The sequence below is a fragment of the Taudactylus pleione genome, unplaced genomic scaffold, assembly GCF_031769625.1.
Source record: "Taudactylus pleione unplaced genomic scaffold, aTauple2 ptg000360l, whole genome shotgun sequence".
Classification (NCBI taxonomy): domain Eukaryota; kingdom Metazoa; phylum Chordata; class Amphibia; order Anura; family Myobatrachidae; genus Taudactylus; species Taudactylus pleione.
The window spans coordinates 3,642,264-3,662,590 of record NW_028284761.1 but is presented as its reverse complement, the minus strand read 5'-3'; the positions used below and the strand labels follow the sequence as shown (position 1 = coordinate 3,662,590).

Genomic DNA, 20,327 nt, shown 5'->3' with positions numbered 1-20,327 from the left:
GTTGCTGTAGGCTTTAAACCTTGATAGCATACCCTGAGTTTAGCACTAATGTGATGGCTAGTTCCATGTTATAATTCTGAGCAATAGAGGAGGGACTTGCAGTAAAGTGGGGTCCAGGGGCGGATTGGGCTGCCGTGACACTGGGCCGGTTCCCGCTGGGCCGGCCCTTGTGTTCCCTTTAGTGGCCACTGCCCTTCCTTTACTCACCCCTTCTGACCTGCCAGTGGCCGGGCTGATGCGATCGGAGCTTGGCTCCGATGGGCAGCTCACTAAAGCAAATAAATGCATGCCCAGCAGCAGCAGCTCCTCCCATAAGCCCTTGCGGAGCCCATCAGTCACCACTGAGGACTCCGCCTACATGCCGTCTGCGGCCCGCCCCCTCTTCAGCGTCTGGCTTCTCTGAGTCTGCAGCAATCTGCCTTGCCCAACACACACACAGCAGACAGCACAGGAGTACACAGGAGCTTGCACTGACCTGCCAGGCATTCTTGTACCGGAGCTGCCTGCCGCCGCCCACAGCTAAGCCCCGCCCTCCCGACATTTGGCCCCGTCCCTTTTTAAGAAATGCGCATCAGGCCAGTGAACCGGACCTCCCCCAGAGTCCCCTCTTTTCTCTTCCCCCTCACCACCTGACCTGGCTCTTTTCTCCTCCCCACCTAACCTGGCTGTCTCCCCTCCCCACCTGACCTGGCTGTCTCCGCTCCCCACCTGACCTGTCTCTCCCCCTTCCCCACTTGACCTGGCTCTCCCCCCCCGCTCCACCTGACCTGGCCCCCCTCCCCACCTGACCTGCCCCCCACCTCCCCACCTGACCTGGCTTTCCTCTCCACCTCACCTGGCCTGGCTCCCCCCCACTGACTTTGTTCCCCCACCTGGCCTGGCTCTCCTCCGCACCTGGCCTGGCTCTCCTCCCCACCTGACCTGGCTCTCCTCTCCACCTGACCTGGCTCCCCTCCCCACCTGACCTGCCCCCCCCTCCCCACTTGACCTGGCTTTCCTCTCCACCTCACCTGGCCTGGCTCCCCCCCACTGACTTTGTTCCCCCACCTGGCCTGGCTCTCCTCCGCACCTGGCCTGGCTCTCCTCCCCACCTGACCTGGCTCTCCTCTCCACCTGACCTGGCTCCCCTCCCCACCTGACCTGCCCCCCCCCTCCCCACCTGACCTGGCTTTCCTCTCCACCTCACCTGGCCTGGCTCCCCCCCCACTGACTTTGTTCCCCCACCTGGCCTGGCTCTCCTCCGCACCTGGCCTGGCTCTCCTCCCCCCCCACCTGACCTGGCTCTCCTCTTCACCTGACCTGGCTCTCCTCTCCACCTGACCTGGCTCTCCTCCCCTCCCCACCTGACCTGGCTATCTGAACAAAGGCAGTCTCCAGTGCCGATGGCATCCAGCTGAAGAGGAGAAATTGATAAGGAGTGGAGAAAACAGAAGAAGCAGAAAAAAAGGTGTTTTATATTAAATGTTTATAATATATCTATTTAATAAGGTAATATGTATATGTGTATTCATTTAATAAATAATATATTTAATATTTTAAATTAAATATATACAGCGTATATTTAATAAAAAATATTAAATATATTATTTATTATTATTATTATTTATTATTGATGTGGTCATATTCCCGACTGTTGGGATTACGGCGGTCAGAATGCCGTCGCTGGAATCACGACACTTATCAGAATACTGGAGGTAAGTACTAGGGTTAGGGGGAGAGTTAGGGGTAGGCACTAAGGGGAGGGTTAGGTTTAGGCTGCGAGGGGGGGTTCATAGATTAAGTTTAGGCACTAATGGAGTTAGTTGTAGACTGCGGTTTGGGAGGGTTAGGACCATGGCCGGCGCAATGTAACCATCCGGCCCTGTGCTGCAGGGAAGTGGTGGTCTGGGGAGGCGCCGCCACTGCCTACTCCATTTCCCGGTATTATGTTACCAGCGGGCGCCCAGCATCTCCTTCCCTGAAGCGGCAGCCGGAGCCCACTCCTGAATTCCGCCTTCCGCAGTGGGTGAAGGGAGAGACATCATGACATCTCTCCCATATTGCCCAGCCCATGGATGCAGTAGTTAGACAGTGGCGGACGTAGGAGCGGGGCTTCAGGTAAGTATAGTATTGTGGTGTGTGTGTGTCTGTGACTTTATGTGTAAGGGGCACTACTACTAGGGGCACTGTAAGGGGCACTACTACTGGGGGCACTGCATAAGGGGCACTACTATTGTTGACATTGCGTAAGAGGCACTACTATTGACATTGCAAAAGGGGCACTACTATGGGCATTGTGTATAAGGGGCGCTACTGTCGTAACGGGAATAGGGGACACTACTATGTGGTGTAATGTGAATCATGGGCACTATGTGGTGTAATGTGAATAAGGTTGTGCTACTGTGTGGTTTCATTTGAATTGGGGAAACTATTGTGTGACCACGCCCCCTGTGGGACCACGTCCCTTTGTGTACCGTGCGCACTGTCCCTTTGTAGAAAACTGGAAGGAAGGGCACAAATGTAATAGTTTGCAGGAGGACGCCAAACACCCTAGCACCGCCCCTGGATGGAATTATTCTCCTCCCTTCGCAGAACGGAATCGGTATGAAATTAGGGGTGCTTAACCCTAACCCCCCCCTTCTCCGCTGCCTAAACCTAATTCCCCCCCGTGGGTGCCTAACCCTAACCCTCCCTCCCCCTAGCCTATCCCTAACCCTCCCAGGGGGTGCCTAACCCTAAATCCCCCCGGGTGCCCTAAACCTAACCCTCCCCCCGCAGCTGTGCACCAGTCTCCCGGCGTTGAGAAAATGACAGGCGTCTAGATATATTTATCTAGATTTATCCGGTCATTTATCCCACGCCGGGATACAGCAGTCGGGAAGCCGGCTGTAGGGATTACATCAGCCAGCTTCACGATTGCATACCCACAGACCCCACCCCCACAACTGAACCGCCCCAATTAGGGCTGCTACCGCAGATTTACCAGGCTGGTTTTCCATCCCAATCCGCCCCTGGTGGGGTCCCATGACGTGGGCTGCAAGTTTAAATACATTGATCAATTCATGAACCAGAACCCCACTGTTTATTATATTTATTAATATTATTGTTAGTTATTATGGTGAGTGCAGAGCCCCAGTGATTTCTATTTAAACAATGTGGTCACATAACATGTTGCACCCCAAAACTAGGAATGGTGAGTGCCATGGATTAGTGCTTTATATATACCCTAAATCTAACCTCCCGTGGAGGTGCCTAACCCTAAGTCCTATGTCCCCCCCTGGGAACCCTAACCTAACCCTCCCCGGCGGCTATCCACGCTCGGCACCCGGTGTCCCTTCGATCGGAATCCCGGGCGTCGGTCTCCCGGCGTATGTCTAATGACAGGCGTCGGCATATCGATGCCATTTTTAGACCCTTGCCGGGATATGACAGTCGGAAAGCCGGCTGTTGGGATTAGGTCCGCTGGCTTCCCGACTGCATACCAAAGAGCACACCCGACCACCAATATCAGGTGTGTGATTTAAACTACCCCCAGTGTCATGTTAAATGTTGTGGTCCTTATGGGCTACCCTCTCTCCTACTGGGGAGAGCTGAGGTTAATAATTTATGTATCTATATAAAATTGATGTAGTTCTTTTATAGATTTTATTTATTGGGGGGGCGCCATTTTTCAATTTACCCTGGGCTCCAAAAATCCTACTTAACGCCTCTCTAAGTAACATTTCATAATTTAACATATCTCACCCAGTTCCACCCAATCTATATGGCCAGCTTTCTGTGGAATCATCCTTAAGCACTTAACTAGCAGTGTAACATGTGACGCGACTACAGCCAGCAGTGCTTCAGCTGGCAATGTTGCATCACCTCGGTTTTCACAATGGAGATCCATCCTGCACTTGTGCAGAATGGATCTCCTCCAACTCCCTGGACCACACGGAAATGATGCGGCAGTCTGTGATATCACGTCCAGTAACGCTTCCCAGAATGCCATGCGAATGGTACTTCAGGGTTCATGTGCCGGGAATCGCAGTCCAAGCACTTTTTGTCTGACCTCTGCAAGTGCAGAGATCAGCTTCAGCAGGGGGGACGGATAATCGGTCCCCACTGACACACGCTCCGCTGCACTCTGCATATGGGGGAGGTATACTCGTGGGGGTTGGGGAGGGTAACCAGGGGGGATATCTAACATCAGTGGGGTTGAGGAGGGGGCACTAATGCAGAGTAATATGGCTCTGAAAGGGGATTAAAATGATAAAAACAAATTATACTGGTCACAGAGGAGGAGGAGAACGTGAGGGGCAAATTACTTTTTACAAGGGGTAGGTTGGTTTGGAAAACAGGGATTTGTTTACTATTAATGGGGTGTGGGAGGTTATTATTATTATGATTTATGACCACTGGGGGGTCTATAAGGGGTAGGCAATTATCTTATAATGGGGGCCGATGGACGCTGAGGGATGTAGGGGTTGCAAAACACCGGCTATATATATATATATATATATATATATATATATATACAGTCAGGTGCATAAATATTGGGACATTGACAGAATTTTCATATTTTGGCCTCTATTCACCACCACAATGGCTTTGAAATTAAACAAACAAGATGTGCTCTAACTGCTGGATTTCAGATTTAATTTGAGGTTAATTACATCCAAAACAGGTGAACGGTGTAGGAATTACAATGGTTTCTATAATAATAGTTTGAAATAATTGTTCTAATACATGAATATTTGCTGGTGGAGGGAAATGAGCAGATAGTGGTAAGAACAGGGGTGATTATTAAAGTTGAGTGATTACTGTTTCAGTTGTGTTTGGTGATTTATTATAGCAAACTGACAAATAATATATTATAACAAAGAACAGGAGTGTATGATCTGTAACTCTCATATATAATCACATTGATCAATAGCACTATAGGTTACTGTGGCGGGGACATCCCTAACATGTCCATCAAGCCAGATCTGTACTTAGGGTACTTCTGGATAGTCTAAAGTGGTCTCCTTACGGTAACAGAGAAGGCATTAAGGGAGAAACTGGGAGTTTCACCACACATGTACAGGAGGCAGGCAACACTTTATTTTTTTAAGTTCTTTAATGTTGATGCTTTTTGAAGTCCTAAACTTCCTACAGTATCTGATTACTACTGCTCATCATATATTCTACAGCCGTGGTTCTCAAGCTCGGTACTCAGGACCCCACACAGTTCACGCTTTTCCAGGTCACCCAGCAGGTGCACAGGTGTATCCATTACTCACTGACACATTTTAAAAAATCCACAGGTGGAGATAATTATTTCACTTGTGATTCTGTGAGGAGACCTGGAAAAAATGCACTCTCAATCATTCTGTGATGCATACGCATGCTCAATGGCAAACGATTACTCGATCTGCGTGAAAATTGCATTAGCGTTTATCTCTGAATCAGGCCCACTGGGACACGATTTTCATCCAATAATAAGAGCATCACCAATTATAATAATTCTAATTATTTGTGTAATAATTAAAATTATTACACCAATTTAAAAAAATATTGGATTTACAGATTACTTTTATTTTAATGATGGTTTTGATTGTAATGTCTTTTTACATAAATAATAGGTGAACAGTGTTACAGTATATATATATATATATATATATATATATATACACAGTATATTTTTTTATACAAGAAAAACAAATTACAGTATATTGTATATCTCCAAGGTGAAAATAAGATAATGTACAGTATATGTAACAAAGAGATAAACAGTGTATGGCGCATAAACAGTGTCTAACTTGTATATCCAAAATACATTTGGATATTTTGGATCTACAACTTAGACACTGTTTATGTCCCAAACACTGATTATCTCTTTGTTTCATATATTATTCTTTGCACTAAAAGTATTTTATGTTTATTGCTAATGTATTTTATTTTTTAATTTCATTATTATTATTATTATTATTATTATTATTTATTTTATTTTTTTTGGCCTCTATTGCCTCTCTTTTAACCTCTTGGTAAATTCTCATCTGGCTCTTGATATCTCCAAAAATCTTTGTCATGTAACTATTTTTAAACACTATTTTATTACTATCTTCACCGGATCTCCATTTATAGATAAATATCAGATTTATATATTTGCCTCACATTCACGGCCGACACGGAAGACAGGATTCTCCACCTATCCCAATAAATGGATATAAATATTGTCATGCAAACATAATATTCTGTTTGTAATAAAGTGCATGTAATTTATACTAAGTGGAACAAACATATTTAAACACATACATTAAGCGCTCGGAATTTATATATTTACCTTTGGAAATTTTAACTGAGTAGCTTTTAAATCAGAGGACACAGAGTATTTATATTTGTATGGACACCCATTTATATCTCTTGTGTACGAGATATTCATTCTCAAATTGGCATAGCGGGGAGACTGTTAATGATCAATAGGGACTTTGCATTGATGCAGTGATGAGCACTTCTAAGGGGGAAATTTATCAAATCTTCTAAAGAAGACAAGTGTAAATATTGTGCATTGGTACCAGTTAGATCCTGGCTATTACTTATCTGCTACATTAAATAAAATGATAGCTCAAATATAATTGCTATGGGCATCACATCCACTTGTTCTCTTTAAAAAGTTTGATAAATCTACCCCTATAGTGTTATTATTATTATTATAATTTATTTATATGGTGCCACAAGTGTTCTGCAGTGCCTTACAAAGTACATAAACAAATAAGTAACCAGTGACTTACAATACAATACAAAGCAGGACATGGACATGTATAATAAACATTGCTATATATTAGCGACCTTTACACCCACATAAGCAGCCGAGTGTTAGTTGCCCTAGTGGGGAGAAAGAGATCAATTAAATTACAGTAGGGAGAAGCACAAGAGGGTAAAGGGCCCTGCTCGAAAGAGCTTACATTCTTTAAGTGAGGGGCAGACAAACAGGAGTGACACAGATGGGGTAGGCAGGGAGGAAGGAAGATGTAGCAGCAAGTTAGGATGAGAGCTGGAAGGCTTTAATGAAGTAGTGGGTCTTAAGAGCTCGTTTGAAAGATTGTAGAGAGGTGCAGAGTCTGATGGGGAGAGGGAGAGAGTTCCAAAGTTGGGAGCAGCGCGGGTAAAATCTTGGAGGCAGCAGTGGGAGGAAGTTATCAATTGGCTTGAAAGGCAGCGTGTATTAAGTGAACAAAGAGGGCGGACAGAAGAGTGAAGGGAGATGAGATCAGAGATGTAAATGGAAGAGGAATGGGTGAGGGCTTTGTAAGTGAGTGTGATAACCTTGAATTGGGTTCTGAAAGGGAAGGGGAGTCAGTGGAGGGCTTGTATGGAGGGGAGGCAGATGTGGAGCGTTTGTAGAGGAAGATGAGCCAAGCAGCAGCATTAAGCACAGACTGGAGAGGAGAGAGATGGGATTTGGGGAGGCCAGAAGATAGGAGGAGGTTACAGTAGTCCAATCTGGAGATGATCAGTAAGTGTTTGAGGGTTTTGGTGGCATCTTGGGTGAGAAAGGGTCTGATCTTGTAAATATTCTTGAGATGGAAACTACAGGACTGCGAGAGGTTCTGAATATGTGGTTTGAAGGGGAGAGAAGAGTCCAAGATGACTCCAAGACAATGCACTTTGGGACTAGATGAGATAGTTATGCCATCTGTTGATAAAGAAATAGTGGGGCATGATGTTATGTGGGAGGGTGGGAAGACGATCAGCTCAGTCTTAGACATATTAAGTTTGAGAAATAGCTGGGACATCCAGGAAGAGATAGCAGAGAGACAGTTAGAGATACGAGTCAGTAGAGAGGGGGAAAGATCAGGTGAGGAAAGGTAGATATGAGTATCATCAGCATAGAGTATATGGTCTTATGTCAGATATTTTACTACAGATTGTTACTGTTAATTACAGTATTTCTGTGTAAAAATAAAATAATCACCTGATATGATAAGAATGTTACTTTTCCTCCATCTATTTCAATTCTGCTGGCAAATAGATGACAAAGAAGTATGTATATACTCAAATACATCAATAGCCTCCTCCCGAACTGTTCATATAAATACAATATGAAATATTTATCTCATCGTCAGGCTATACTTCTTTGTCAATGTTGCAGCTCTTCAATCCTTAGCTCTACAAAAGTGTTTGTCAATTTGCTGGATTTGTACCATTCATTTGGTGAAGCTTTCCAACCTACAGGCATGTATTGCAATATTATGCTTTCTGATTAGACTTATCAGAGTTAATTTCACCGGGTAGCAGGACTCCTATATTCCCACCGGGAAAGAACAAGGGTCGTATAATGAGAGCAATTAAATGTAATGAGTGATTCACACTTCTGGTAATTGGAGTTTCAAGAGTAAGGGAAATTAGTTAGTTTTGTATACATGTTATTGGACTTAACAATTGTAGCTGCATTTCTGATTTGAATATTTGAAAGTTCAAAGCAACATAGCCCCCAGTGAGTGTGAAAGTTGGTACAGAATGTATTATTAAGCAGCTGGAGGCCAATAAAGTGGCAAGTTAAAGTAGATGTTTTTGTCCATAGGTTTTGAGGAACAGAAAAATATTGGTGATCACATTACACACATTTTGTGATACAGAAGATTGTCCTTTTTTTAGTTATAAAGGACATACATGTTGTAACCCCAATGAACAGACCAGGGGCGTATTAAGAGAGGAGGGGGCTCGTGTGCATTCCCTGTCCGGGGCTCCCTCCTCTCTCCCCAGGAGCCGCTGTAGACTAAAGGCGGACCGCAGCAGCAGTAGACTCTGGGCACTACTCTGTGCCCAGAGTCTACTGCACATGCACTGGTCGGCGGGAAAATGGCTCAGCCACCATTTTACTGGCAATTTCCTCAATGCGCATGCGCAAAACTCCAGGAGAATGGCAAAGGCGGCCATTTGCCGGCGTTTTGTGTAAGGCTTAGACACCCTACGTGGGACCTTCGGAGCGGGTAGTATTACAATATATGGGTGCAGAGTGTGCGGTGCGGGCCCCCCCTGGATCAAGGGGCCCATGTGCACCACACACCCTGTACTCATTATAAATACTCCCTTGGAACAGACTCATGTTCATGTGTTTTAGAAGAAAGACCTTCTTTTTTTAAATCTAACCAAACACATTTCATATTATCCTTATAATGGGAAAAACATTTTTCTTTGGTAGTCTATTGGAATAAATATATTTTTCACTTACTGGTAAAATATCTAAAAACAAAGGCAAAACATAGGAACAAAAACTTTTTCAAGATCATGCAGTAGGTCAACACAATTGCATTATCCAAAATGTTACTCAGTTATCCAGAGAAAATGTATACCAAATATGTGTATGTTTACCAAATATTTTATATATTTATAAGAGGTAGAAGCAAAGTTAAACTTTGATGTTTTATTTGGATACTTTTTAACTGTTTATTTAATTTTTTTAACCAAGGGAGTCATACGAGGCTACAATTAATCTTCCCTATTAAGAAGACTTATTGATCCTTTTGCAGACTGCAAGATAAGTAATATTCCTTCCAGTTTGCCTGGATATATTAGTACAAGTTGGCAGTGAAGACTTAGATTACATCAACCACCTTTCCCTAGCCTGTGCAACACAAAGGAGATGTCACAGAATTGCCTATTGTAAGGCAGGATTCTGTGTTGTGTGGGGCATAGTGATAATGTCAGGGGTGGCTAAACTTGGCCTTGAGATCCCCTAACAGTTAATTTTTTCCAGACCACCTGTAGATCTGTAGAATGTGTCACAAATAAATCTTCCACATTACTTTAGTAATGACTACACCTTTGCACCAGCTAGGTGATCTGGAAAATGTGAACTGTTAGGAGATCTTGAAGCCTGGGTTGGCCACCCTTAGATTATGTGATTACAGTTGCTAATCTATAAACTGGATCCTCATTCTGTCATTGACAGCGGAGATACAGCAATGGTTGGCCATTTGTAATGGCCATTAAGGAATGTCTATAAAGAGATTTGGGGCCAATGTAATAGGGAGAGAGTTTAGAAAATGCGAGTGTTTAGCAGTAAACTCTCACACTATTATATTGGTCGAGTTGTATTTTCAAATTGGGAAAACATCTGGATGAGAGTGTAAATCGTGAGAGTTTTTTGAGGCTGAAAAACATGACAGTTTGCATGTTCCGAGACTCTATTACATTGGGGAAGTTTCAAAAGTTGGAGAAAACTCTTATATTTTCTAAACTCTCCCCCTATTACATTTGGTCCATGGGCTCTTACATAAAGGTTGGAAGAACATTTATCAAAAAGTAGAAATAATTCCATTGTTTCATATTTTTCCATTTTCCTCTTCTTCATTTTCTATTTGTATCACTTTTATAAAGACAATTAGCCTGATTCTGAATTGCACACTAATCACATTTTATAAAGACAATTAGCCTGATTCTGAATTGCACACTAATCGCATGCACGGCTGATATTCACGTAGTTGGTCGATGTTATAAGTACTGTGAGTGTATGTGAGTTGCCCTGCACATGCTTCTCAAGTGCGATCGCACTGAGACGCAGAACAAATTTTGGTGCAGAGTGTGTGTTTTAGTGGGCGTGCAGTACCTGGGATGTAACAGGGGGGTTGGTTGGGTAGACGCAGGCATGTCGCTGGTGTGTCGCTGGCAGAGGCTGCATCCATAGACACAAAGCCACTTACACAGGAGTCCATTTGCAGATGGAGAAACTTCACCTGCCATAAGGCTGTGCAAGTTTTTATGATGCGTCCGATGGATTACCGCAAGTGAAAACCGCTGCAAGTGAGAATCTCAGCATCACGCCCAATATCTTTAGGTTAGCATAGTGATAAGCATCACTGCCTTACAGACTTAAGGTCATGAGTTAATTTCCTGACCAAGGCACTACCTTTGTGAGTTTATATATTCTTCCCGCATTTCAGTGGATTTCTACTGGGTGCCCCAATATCCTCCCACACCAAAAATACACTGGAAGGTTAATTGGCTTCTGACAATAAATTAACCCTAGTGTTTCCAAGTGGCAAGGAAATTTAGCTTGTAAGCTTCACTGGGGCATTGACAAATGTGAATAACTGAAAAACTGTACAGAAATAGTCTCTGTAATGTTCAGTGGTATATGTGTGTTTTTTATAAATAACTGGTGATAAAATAATAAATCCAGTTCCTGTACTGTTGTACCTGTCTACACAGTTAATATTTTAAAAAAGAAAAAAACAAAATGCTCCAGTTTTATTTGGATTAGCATATATGAATAATCAAAGGACACATTGTGATATAAACAGTACAATTCAAAGATCCAACCAGTGGTGGTGCTGGTAGCATCCGTACTTGGACAGAATACTCCAAACAAAAACAAAATTTCAGTTACAATTAATCTTTGGAAGTTTAAAATTCAAATGTCAGGTAAATAATGACAGGGGAAGAGGTAAAGTCTTATACTGACTTTTTTTGTCAATGGTGAACTTTATTATTCCTAAAACAAAACATAAAACTTCTATTTCTGATTATTTTGAATATCTGAAAAATTATACAGACTTACCAAAGAAAATTACATGTATTCTGCCAAATGGATGGTGTTAGTAGTTTATTTGCCATGATACTGTTATGTATGTAAAGTTGAAGCAAATCTGAATAACTTCAATGGAAAGTATGCCCTCCACATTACATTAGCCAAGGTAAAATAAAAAGTACCCTACAAAAACACTGATCCATGTAGCACTATAAAGAAAAATCTTAAAATATCTGTTTTACCAAGAAATAACATGTCATAGCAACAGCTCTTTCGCTAGACACAGAAGTGCCTTCGTTTTATTCAACACAATGGGTTCTAAAAACATGACATGATTTCTAAGGAAGCATTGTTTTAGAGTAAGCCTTATTCTACTATTATTACATGATATATTTTACATATAGATAAAAACTATTCTTAGTTTTTGTCATCCTTTTTTCATCTATATTAAGATATTTTTGCTCCCATTCAATCTCTACTTTTGGCCACTTAAAAAACAGAGAAATAAAAATCAATGGAAAAACTGTAATGGAAAAAAATAATCTCACTTCCTTCCAAAATCAATTGCTAGCATGACTTAACCGGTAGACTAAAGACATGGGATTATCAAAGCCTAATGTATTCATTAAAGAACAGGAAGTTGTTTTTTTTTACTTTAATATATATATTTGATCTTACAAAATGGAAATGTTTCCTCTTTACTCTTCAAAAAGATCTATTGTTTAGAATAAAATAACTGTATATTTTGTTAGGTAGGCATCTGAGTGGAGTGAAGATAAGTTTAATATGGGGTAGGGTAATTTACACACAAAATGTTACCAATCATGTACCATGCTCTCTGGATCACATTCTATAACATGTTGCCCTATCTGGCTTAGAAATCCTCCATACTTTGCAACAGATGTTGGCCTAAAACAGTTTTATCACTTCAAATTTTATAATATTTACATTTTTCAGGGAAATTTGTTTTCAATGCAGTAAAATGACAATTACAAAAAGCACAACTCCATATGTCAAGATTTAAAATAAAATATTTGAGAATTGGTAATTAGTAATAAGAATTGGTAGCTGCTAGTCCTTATAGGGAATTATTCCTTAATGTATACCATATAATCTATATTAGCCCACATCATGGATTTTCGATGAGCTTGTCCTCCTCTCATAGATGTCCTCAATGCCAGGAGGATAATACATACCTTTATCATTGTCTATGAGCTTCTTCCCTGGTTAGAACCTTTTGGCTTTGTGTCAGAAACACCCACTTAATCAATTACACTTTAAACCAGCATGGGCTATTTTGGGCACATTACCACAGTGCCAGAGGGTTTCTAGTGGATGCCAAAAACTCCTACTTGAACTGAGTGCTGCTGCTAAAAACAAGATACTCCAAGTTTGGATTTAACTGAATATATCTACATTCTAATTATTCAAAGAAAAAAATATTCCATTTATTCTGCATTGACTGCTTGGAAGTTGCCCTGTCCAAAGAGTCTAAAGCAGGTACATTCTTTGAGGTTTGTGAAAGCTATCTTGCTATTCTCCCAATGTGTACACAACATCTCCTTTATCAATGCCTCTTCTCCACATCACAGTACAAATTAAGGATTGCAGACAATAATCTTCCTATACTGATGGGATCAGGGTGTTCAGTATTTTGTTTACACAGCTATTAATTACTTATGGTCTATTTATTTAATATGGCAATAGCTCATGAATTATTCGAGTCTTCTCTATTTTGTGATATTACTCTGTATTCTCTGTATTATTATTGTGTCACATTATGTACCATTAGATACCGCTTGATTTCCTGTGTATTTTGCTTCAGAATTAATAAAATAAAATAATAAAAAATAATTGATATGACTATAAAATTTAGCTTGCCATTATCTTATGGGTATGTCTGTGTTGTACTGACGAGATCTATAACTCTCTTTTTTTTCTCTACTTACATTTTTTGCTTTTAGCTGTTAACAACTTCTAAAAAAATAAGCAGTAGGCAATATATCAAACACCTCAGAAAGAAACATGACCACACAACAATTCTCCAATAGAAGAGATTTTACAAATTCTGTTTTGTCTTAAAGCAAGTAAGAGAACAAACTGTGCTAATATAGTACATAGTACTTGTGGATTTTAGACTCAGATGAGAACTTTTGAAAAAAACAAGGAAGCTAAGGAAAGCCAAGAAAGAAGGGTAAAAGGAAATTGGAAAGGCAGAAAAAAATATTTTAGAGATAAAGGAAGCAGAGAAACTGAAGGAAGGAAAATAATGATTGTGTGAATGGTAAAAAGTAGAACATGCAGTAAAGTACAGAAAAAGAATGTATAAAAATGATAAGGTGTGAGGCAATAATTGAACAGCATAGGGAAATAAATTAAAGGAGGAATGATAATGAGGTAAAGGGGTGTATAGATAATTAATAGTGAAAAAGCAGTTAAAGCAAAGAAGGAAAACAAGAAGTTACAGTATCTCCAAACTACAGTATAGGTTGCTTCAATGCCAACTAAACAAGACAAGAAATAAAACAGTGTGTATGATTACCTTGTTCTAAAATTCGTAGGGTGAGGGTGTCCATCATATAATGATAAATAATCATATTCTTCCTCAAGAGCAAATGATTGAAAGGCAATCTGGATTCTGTTTTGTTCCTCTCCTACTATTACCCATGTGCAATTTGCACCATTTGGATAGCCATATGGGAAGCCTGGGCTTTCTATAGTTCCATTCAATCCTTTTAACGTTCCACCACAAGTATATATAAATCCTGAAAGGGAAAAAGACAAAACAGTAAAAATTTTTGACGATACTGCACCTATGATTATAAGCAACAACCTTTAAATAACTATAATACAATTATGAAAAAATCATAGCTGGTCAAACACAAGCGTATGTCTTAAAAGCAAATATTAGAGTAGCAGTAGCCTTATGCTGGCATAAATGTATACAATTCAAAGACACCCAGTGTTTATTGGACTATAGACACCTGTTCAATCCTGTATCACCGCAGTCATTAGAAGTCACAAAATACAGCTGTGATAATATTTTTTTTCATTAATTCCTGTAAAATGTGCCTGTTTATTCCCCTCCAGCTGTAATAAGCCTATATCAAAAAGTAATTTACCCCAAAGGTAATCTGTATAAAAAATTGCTTCCACAGAGAAAAAAACAAGTTATTCCTATCAAAGGCAAAAAAAAAAAATATGTATAAAAAATAGTCTGGTCATCAAGTGAGATGCTTTATTTTCAAAGGGGTTAAATAGCAATCTAAAGTCAAGATAATAATTCTAGATAGCAATGAGAGCTCACGGAAAAAGAAAATATGTTTTCCATTATATAAAAATACTGTCAAGATCCAATTAATCCCACCTAATAAGGTAAGTCATGTAAGAAATGACATGTCAATTATATTATTTACCCTTATTTGCCATATCTTAATTGTACATTAAAATGTATAATATTCATCATGTCTTGGGATAAGAACAGAGTAAATCATATTACTCTTAATTTTATTAAGTATAATCTTACTGGATATTAAGGAAAATGAATGAATTATGATATAATGCGGTCTACGGAGATGTTCGCAACAGTAAATGAAATACAATTTAACTTCTTATTTTAGTCGATCATCAGTCTCTGCTTAAAGAAATCTCAGTAAGAAATAGGAAAAATGAATAAGTAATGTCAGAACTGCACAATAATAATGGTGCTCGCTTGTAATATTATTTTGTTTTATTTTTCTACTGTACCTTATAATCTGAAATAGACATAGAATGTCTGATGATGGGTTGCATGTATTTTTGCCGTAAAATGCAGATAGAAAATATGTTAGGCAAATATATTTATATATATATATATATATATATATATATTCCCTATACAAAGACTGCTATGTAGACTATCCCATTCAAGTGACCACAGGCCCAAAGTACCTCTCCCTCCAACCCTTACCGACCGCGCGCATGGTACCACACCTATCTCTTGCATTAATGATGTCAATAAAAAAATTTTTGTTATTGCTCAGCTTTATCTTGACGGATCAAGATGAAACAATGTGCAGGTTATTCCTACGCATTTCATTGTACAGAAATGCATATTTTACACTAGGAAAACAGTCATTAGACCAAGAATCATTACGTCTTGCAATAATAAGTATAATAATATATGGCCTTTGAAGTTGAATCTTACATTATCAATCTATCTTAATGATTTACAGATAGTAAATACAAAATGACACTAGATATTACAGATTTGTTGTTTTTTTTCCAAGTGTTCATCAATGTTGATATACAGTATATCAGCAAGACAGTGTTATCCTTTGCTATCAGGATGTACATTGGAAAGAAATACAGTAAATAAAAAAAAATTTAATTATTTGTTGAGTCTGACACATCTCAAGGTCTGTCCAGCTCAAAGGACTCTAGCATTTACACCAAGTATATGTTAGATGGAACAAGTGTGATTTGGCCATTTAAGTAGCAAATACTGGTGGACAATTTAATAATATAGCAAAGTGTCATATACACATTTATTATTATTATTATTATTATTATTATTATTAATACTACCAGTTATTTATATAGCGCACACATATTCCGCAGCACTTTACAGAGCATATCTGGCCACTCACATCAGTCCCTGCCCCAGTGGAGCTTCCAATCTATATTCCCTACCACATGTACATGCACACACTTACAAACTAGGGTTAATTTTTGGTGGGAGCCAATTAACCTACTAGTATATTTTTGGAGTGTGGGAGGAAACTAGAGTACCCGGAGGAAACCCACGCAAGCACAGTTAGGGCCGTGGTGGGAATCGAACCCACAACCTCAGTGCTGTGAGGCAGTAATGCTAACCATTACACCGTCTGTGCTGCCATATCAGAGAATACTGTCTTGACTTTAGAAATAATAAATGTGAGTCACATGTTCCATACAAATTTTAGTGAAATGCAAATACAAATAAATACTACCACTTCCTGCAACAGTAAAAATAGAAACATTAATTAACAAATAGGCAGCCATAACTTGACATGAAAAGCCATTATATTAATTAAATACATTAAGCTGGAGAGGTCAATCATATTTAGCCAATCAGAAGTGGCTAGGTAGTGCAGATGATGATCATCATCATCATTGGGCATCATAGCACCCTCCAGCACCCACAAAGTGCACAGTACACATCCATAAAGGTGTAGCTACAGATGTTTCTGCATGTAATCATGTTACAGTTATGGGAACGTAGCCATAGGTACTTGATATACACTTGATCGCCCATTTTCCGACTTTACAGGTACAATGATACCTTGAGGTCTACACATGGATGTATATGTGGTATGTAAGCATAGTACAGAAATGTGTATTTCAGGCACAAAAAAAGCTGATGAATGTCTATGTACTCTCTGTTTTCTTGCAGTGCTCATTGTTCTCTCTATACTGTATACTCTATATGGTATTTACTCTCCGCTCTAGGATGCTGTTATAGTAACTACCATGGGGATTCAGGTGCTCAGAACAGAATGTCAGCACCGGAATACCAACAACTGTCAGAATCCCGGCGCCGGCAGTAGTGGGGTTAGGGGGAGAGTTAGGGTTAGGCACTAGGGGGAGGGTTAGCATTAGGCACTAAGGGGGAGGGTTCAGTTTAGGGTGCAGGGAAGGAGAATTTAGGTTCAGGCACTAGGGGTAGGTTAAGTTTAGGCACCAGGGAGGGTTAGTGGTAGGGAGAGGGGGAGGGTTAGGATACCGACCGACAGGTGTCTTGGTATCCTATCCCTGTTGGGATGCCGGCATCGGCATTCTGGCAGCCAGGATATCAAGCACCGGCATTCCATACCCAATCCCTTTGCTCTGTCTGTTCTTACTATTAGACCACAGACCACACTTGTTTATTAAATAATGAATGGTAAATCAAGAGAGCAAATTGCTAACATTTACACCAGTCATTTTCCAATATCTGTTTGCTCCTTCTTTTCACATTTTTAGTCTGTGATATTTTGATTAGAGAAACAAAAAAGTGGAAGGCAAAAAACAAATAGATGTGATACAAAAACAAAAGGTAGTTTACTCGCAAAAATTATGAGTTTTTCACCCTTACTCAGTACTAAACAGGATTTATAAACCTTCAAAAGAGCCATGCAAAAAACCCAATAAATGCCTAAAAATCTCAGTGTATAAGGTACAGCAAATTCCTCTGTTTGAAGGTAAAAGCTTACCTTGTATTAAAGGCTACATTCTGGCAGCAAATTATAGATACAATATGCTATGGACTGAATAGGAGATACAGACACTTTCACTAACATTCATATAGAACAAGTGTTCAGTCCAGAGAAACATCTGGCTGGTTTTTGTTATATTTTCACCCTACCTTCTACTCATAAAACTAATGTTTTACTTACTGCAATTTGTAAAGCACGGTGCTCTAAATTAATACTCCCTTTGTCCCTATTACTATTTCTATGGTTGGTAATGCAAATTTTCCATGTGGACGCTCCACTTCGTATATATTTGTTCATTGTCAATTTAAATTTCTATGTCAATTTGTTATTGGGAGATTATTACAACCCTACACATTGACTCAGCCATGAGAAAAATATTCAGGATTAATAACAGTGGTGTAACTAGGGGGGGAGCATTTTGGGCATTGACACTGAGTGGGTGTACCAAACTGCTGGATCCTTCTCAGTGACAAGGAGCTGGGCACTGCACACTAACACAGTGTGGCATCCAGCTACCGATCACTAAGGAGGAGCGGGCAGTGCAAGCTTGAGTCTCTGGGGGCAGCCTGGCATCTCTGGTGAGTAGAGTGATGAAATAGGGGTGTGCCACGAAGGCCATGCACCCTTTTTGACCTCGCTTATCTTTGGTACAGGCAGGGGGCTTACTGGCTGCACTGGGTGTCACTGACACCAGTGCCATCACTGATTAATTACTCTGGTGCTTGCCTACATACAAATACTTAGTTATCTACAGCAGACTTTGAATATATGCTAACATGTGTAGAAATACATTGTAGATTGGTCCACTTATTGTGTAGCCCTTTTTCCTCTTTGTATATTTGCATATTACCTGCAGGTAATAACAGGTGTCTTGGCTAAGTGACAGATTTTTTCCCTAATCTGGAAATCAGTTTTCTTTTTTCAGACCTGTGTAAATTTGAATAAACAACTTATGCTGAGATGCATTTCACAAGTTTATATCAGGCTTTTAAAATCCTACATTGAAATTCCTTAAACAGTAGGAGACATTTATTATTTAAATTGTTAAAAATGTGGCCAACCGAAGGCTGATCTTTTTTAAATGTTTCTGGCCTTGCTACAGAATGACAGAATTTGGGGGAAAAGTAAAAACTCTATCTTACAAACACTCTAAAAATTGAAATTACTGTAACATATGGCTTTTTGGAACATTAATTCCATGGGGGAGTCCCAGAGGCTCAAGAGGCACAGCTTATCCGGTTCCCCTCCACATAGATGTATAAACAATTTTCAAGGGCTGGTGGTGCTCTCTATGTAGGGATGAAAAAAGGTCTAAGAACATTAAGCTTGTTCTGTTCAATGTTTCAGCTTTTATCAACTTTCATCAGGAACAGTAACATTCTTACCATTATAGAAGTATTTACCTTTACCACTTTACAATTTGCTATATTGTGTTTATTCATCTGCTGTTATTTAGCATCTCATGTTGTTTCTACATGCCAGCTCCCACACGAAGGCATTTTTTTTACTCTGTATGTTTGCATTTATTTTGTTTTCGGAAATTTTTTTTGCTATTCTTGTGACAATATACTAATAAAACTTTTATTCCTGCAAAAGAAAATTCTAAATTATTCAAAGGTCACATCTTTCAGCAATTTGTACCTTAGAGATTTCTGTATACTACAACATAACTATAAATCCCACTAGGTGCTGAAAAGGAAACAAAAGATGCAAATATATAAGCTGTTTGACTAAACTGGTGTTTCAGCAAGTTTGCACAAAAAATCCTCACCTAATAGATGATATTACCATAGCTGCCAGAAGGACCCCTTTTCCCTATGGGTTAGTACTGTCCTTTTGTCCTACTTTACACATTTATTTTCAAAAATCTTTGCTGAGTTTTCGATCTACTGTATGTTAGATGTATTTACCACAAGTCTAGGTGATTGCATTTGGCAAAAACAAGTATCACAATGTGGAGATGAGCCACAGTAGGTTAGTTGGCAGTGTCAAACTGGTGGGCATCACTGCCACTAAGGACCCTGGACCTCATTCAGAGTCGGTCGTTGCGGCCGCTCGGTCTAAGGCAACCGATGTTCGTTAAACTGTGCATGCATAAAATTCGCAATGCGCATGCGCAAACTAGCTGTTACGATCATAAATTGCTCTCTCCTTGAACACAGCCAGATCGTTAGTTTGAGTAACAGAATGAGGCGTTTGTGGGTTGTAACAGGGGAAGGTGCTTGTGAACGGGGGAGTGGAGATCCGAACGCAGGCGTGTCCGACTATGCAAACGGCGTTTTATGGGAGTGCATAATTAACAAAGTAGTGTCATGGCACACGTGACATGGGAGGTTTTTACACTGACTTGACCGTAGTGCTTAAGAGAGGGTATGGTCAACCTTAAGCTCTATGACCAGCTCCGATGGTTCCCTATGGTCTCGATTAATCCTTATATGCCCAGAGATGACGTGGATTGCGAACAAGAAGGGGGCGTGTTTTTAGTCTTACGGCCGCATCCTCCCCTCGCTCATCCAGCTAACGATCCCATCTTAGCGACACAACTTGCGAGGGCTTCATTTGCATATCTGGACCATTTTCCTTTACCACCGAGCGTCCACAATGACCGACTCTGAATGAGGTCCCCGTCCTGTGTCACA

General features: G+C 40.2%; 1 protein-coding gene across 1 annotated transcript in view; it reads right to left on the bottom strand.

The window, feature by feature from the left end:
- Window positions 1-20,327, bottom strand: part of CSMD3 (CUB and Sushi multiple domains 3) — a 1,208,248-nt gene that overhangs the window by 1,079,733 nt on the left and 108,188 nt on the right. The window contains exon 2 of the mRNA XM_088444368.1: window positions 14,016-14,238. Coding sequence (XP_088300494.1) covers window positions 14,016-14,238 — 223 coding nt within the window. The remainder of the gene's footprint in view (window positions 1-14,015; window positions 14,239-20,327) is intronic.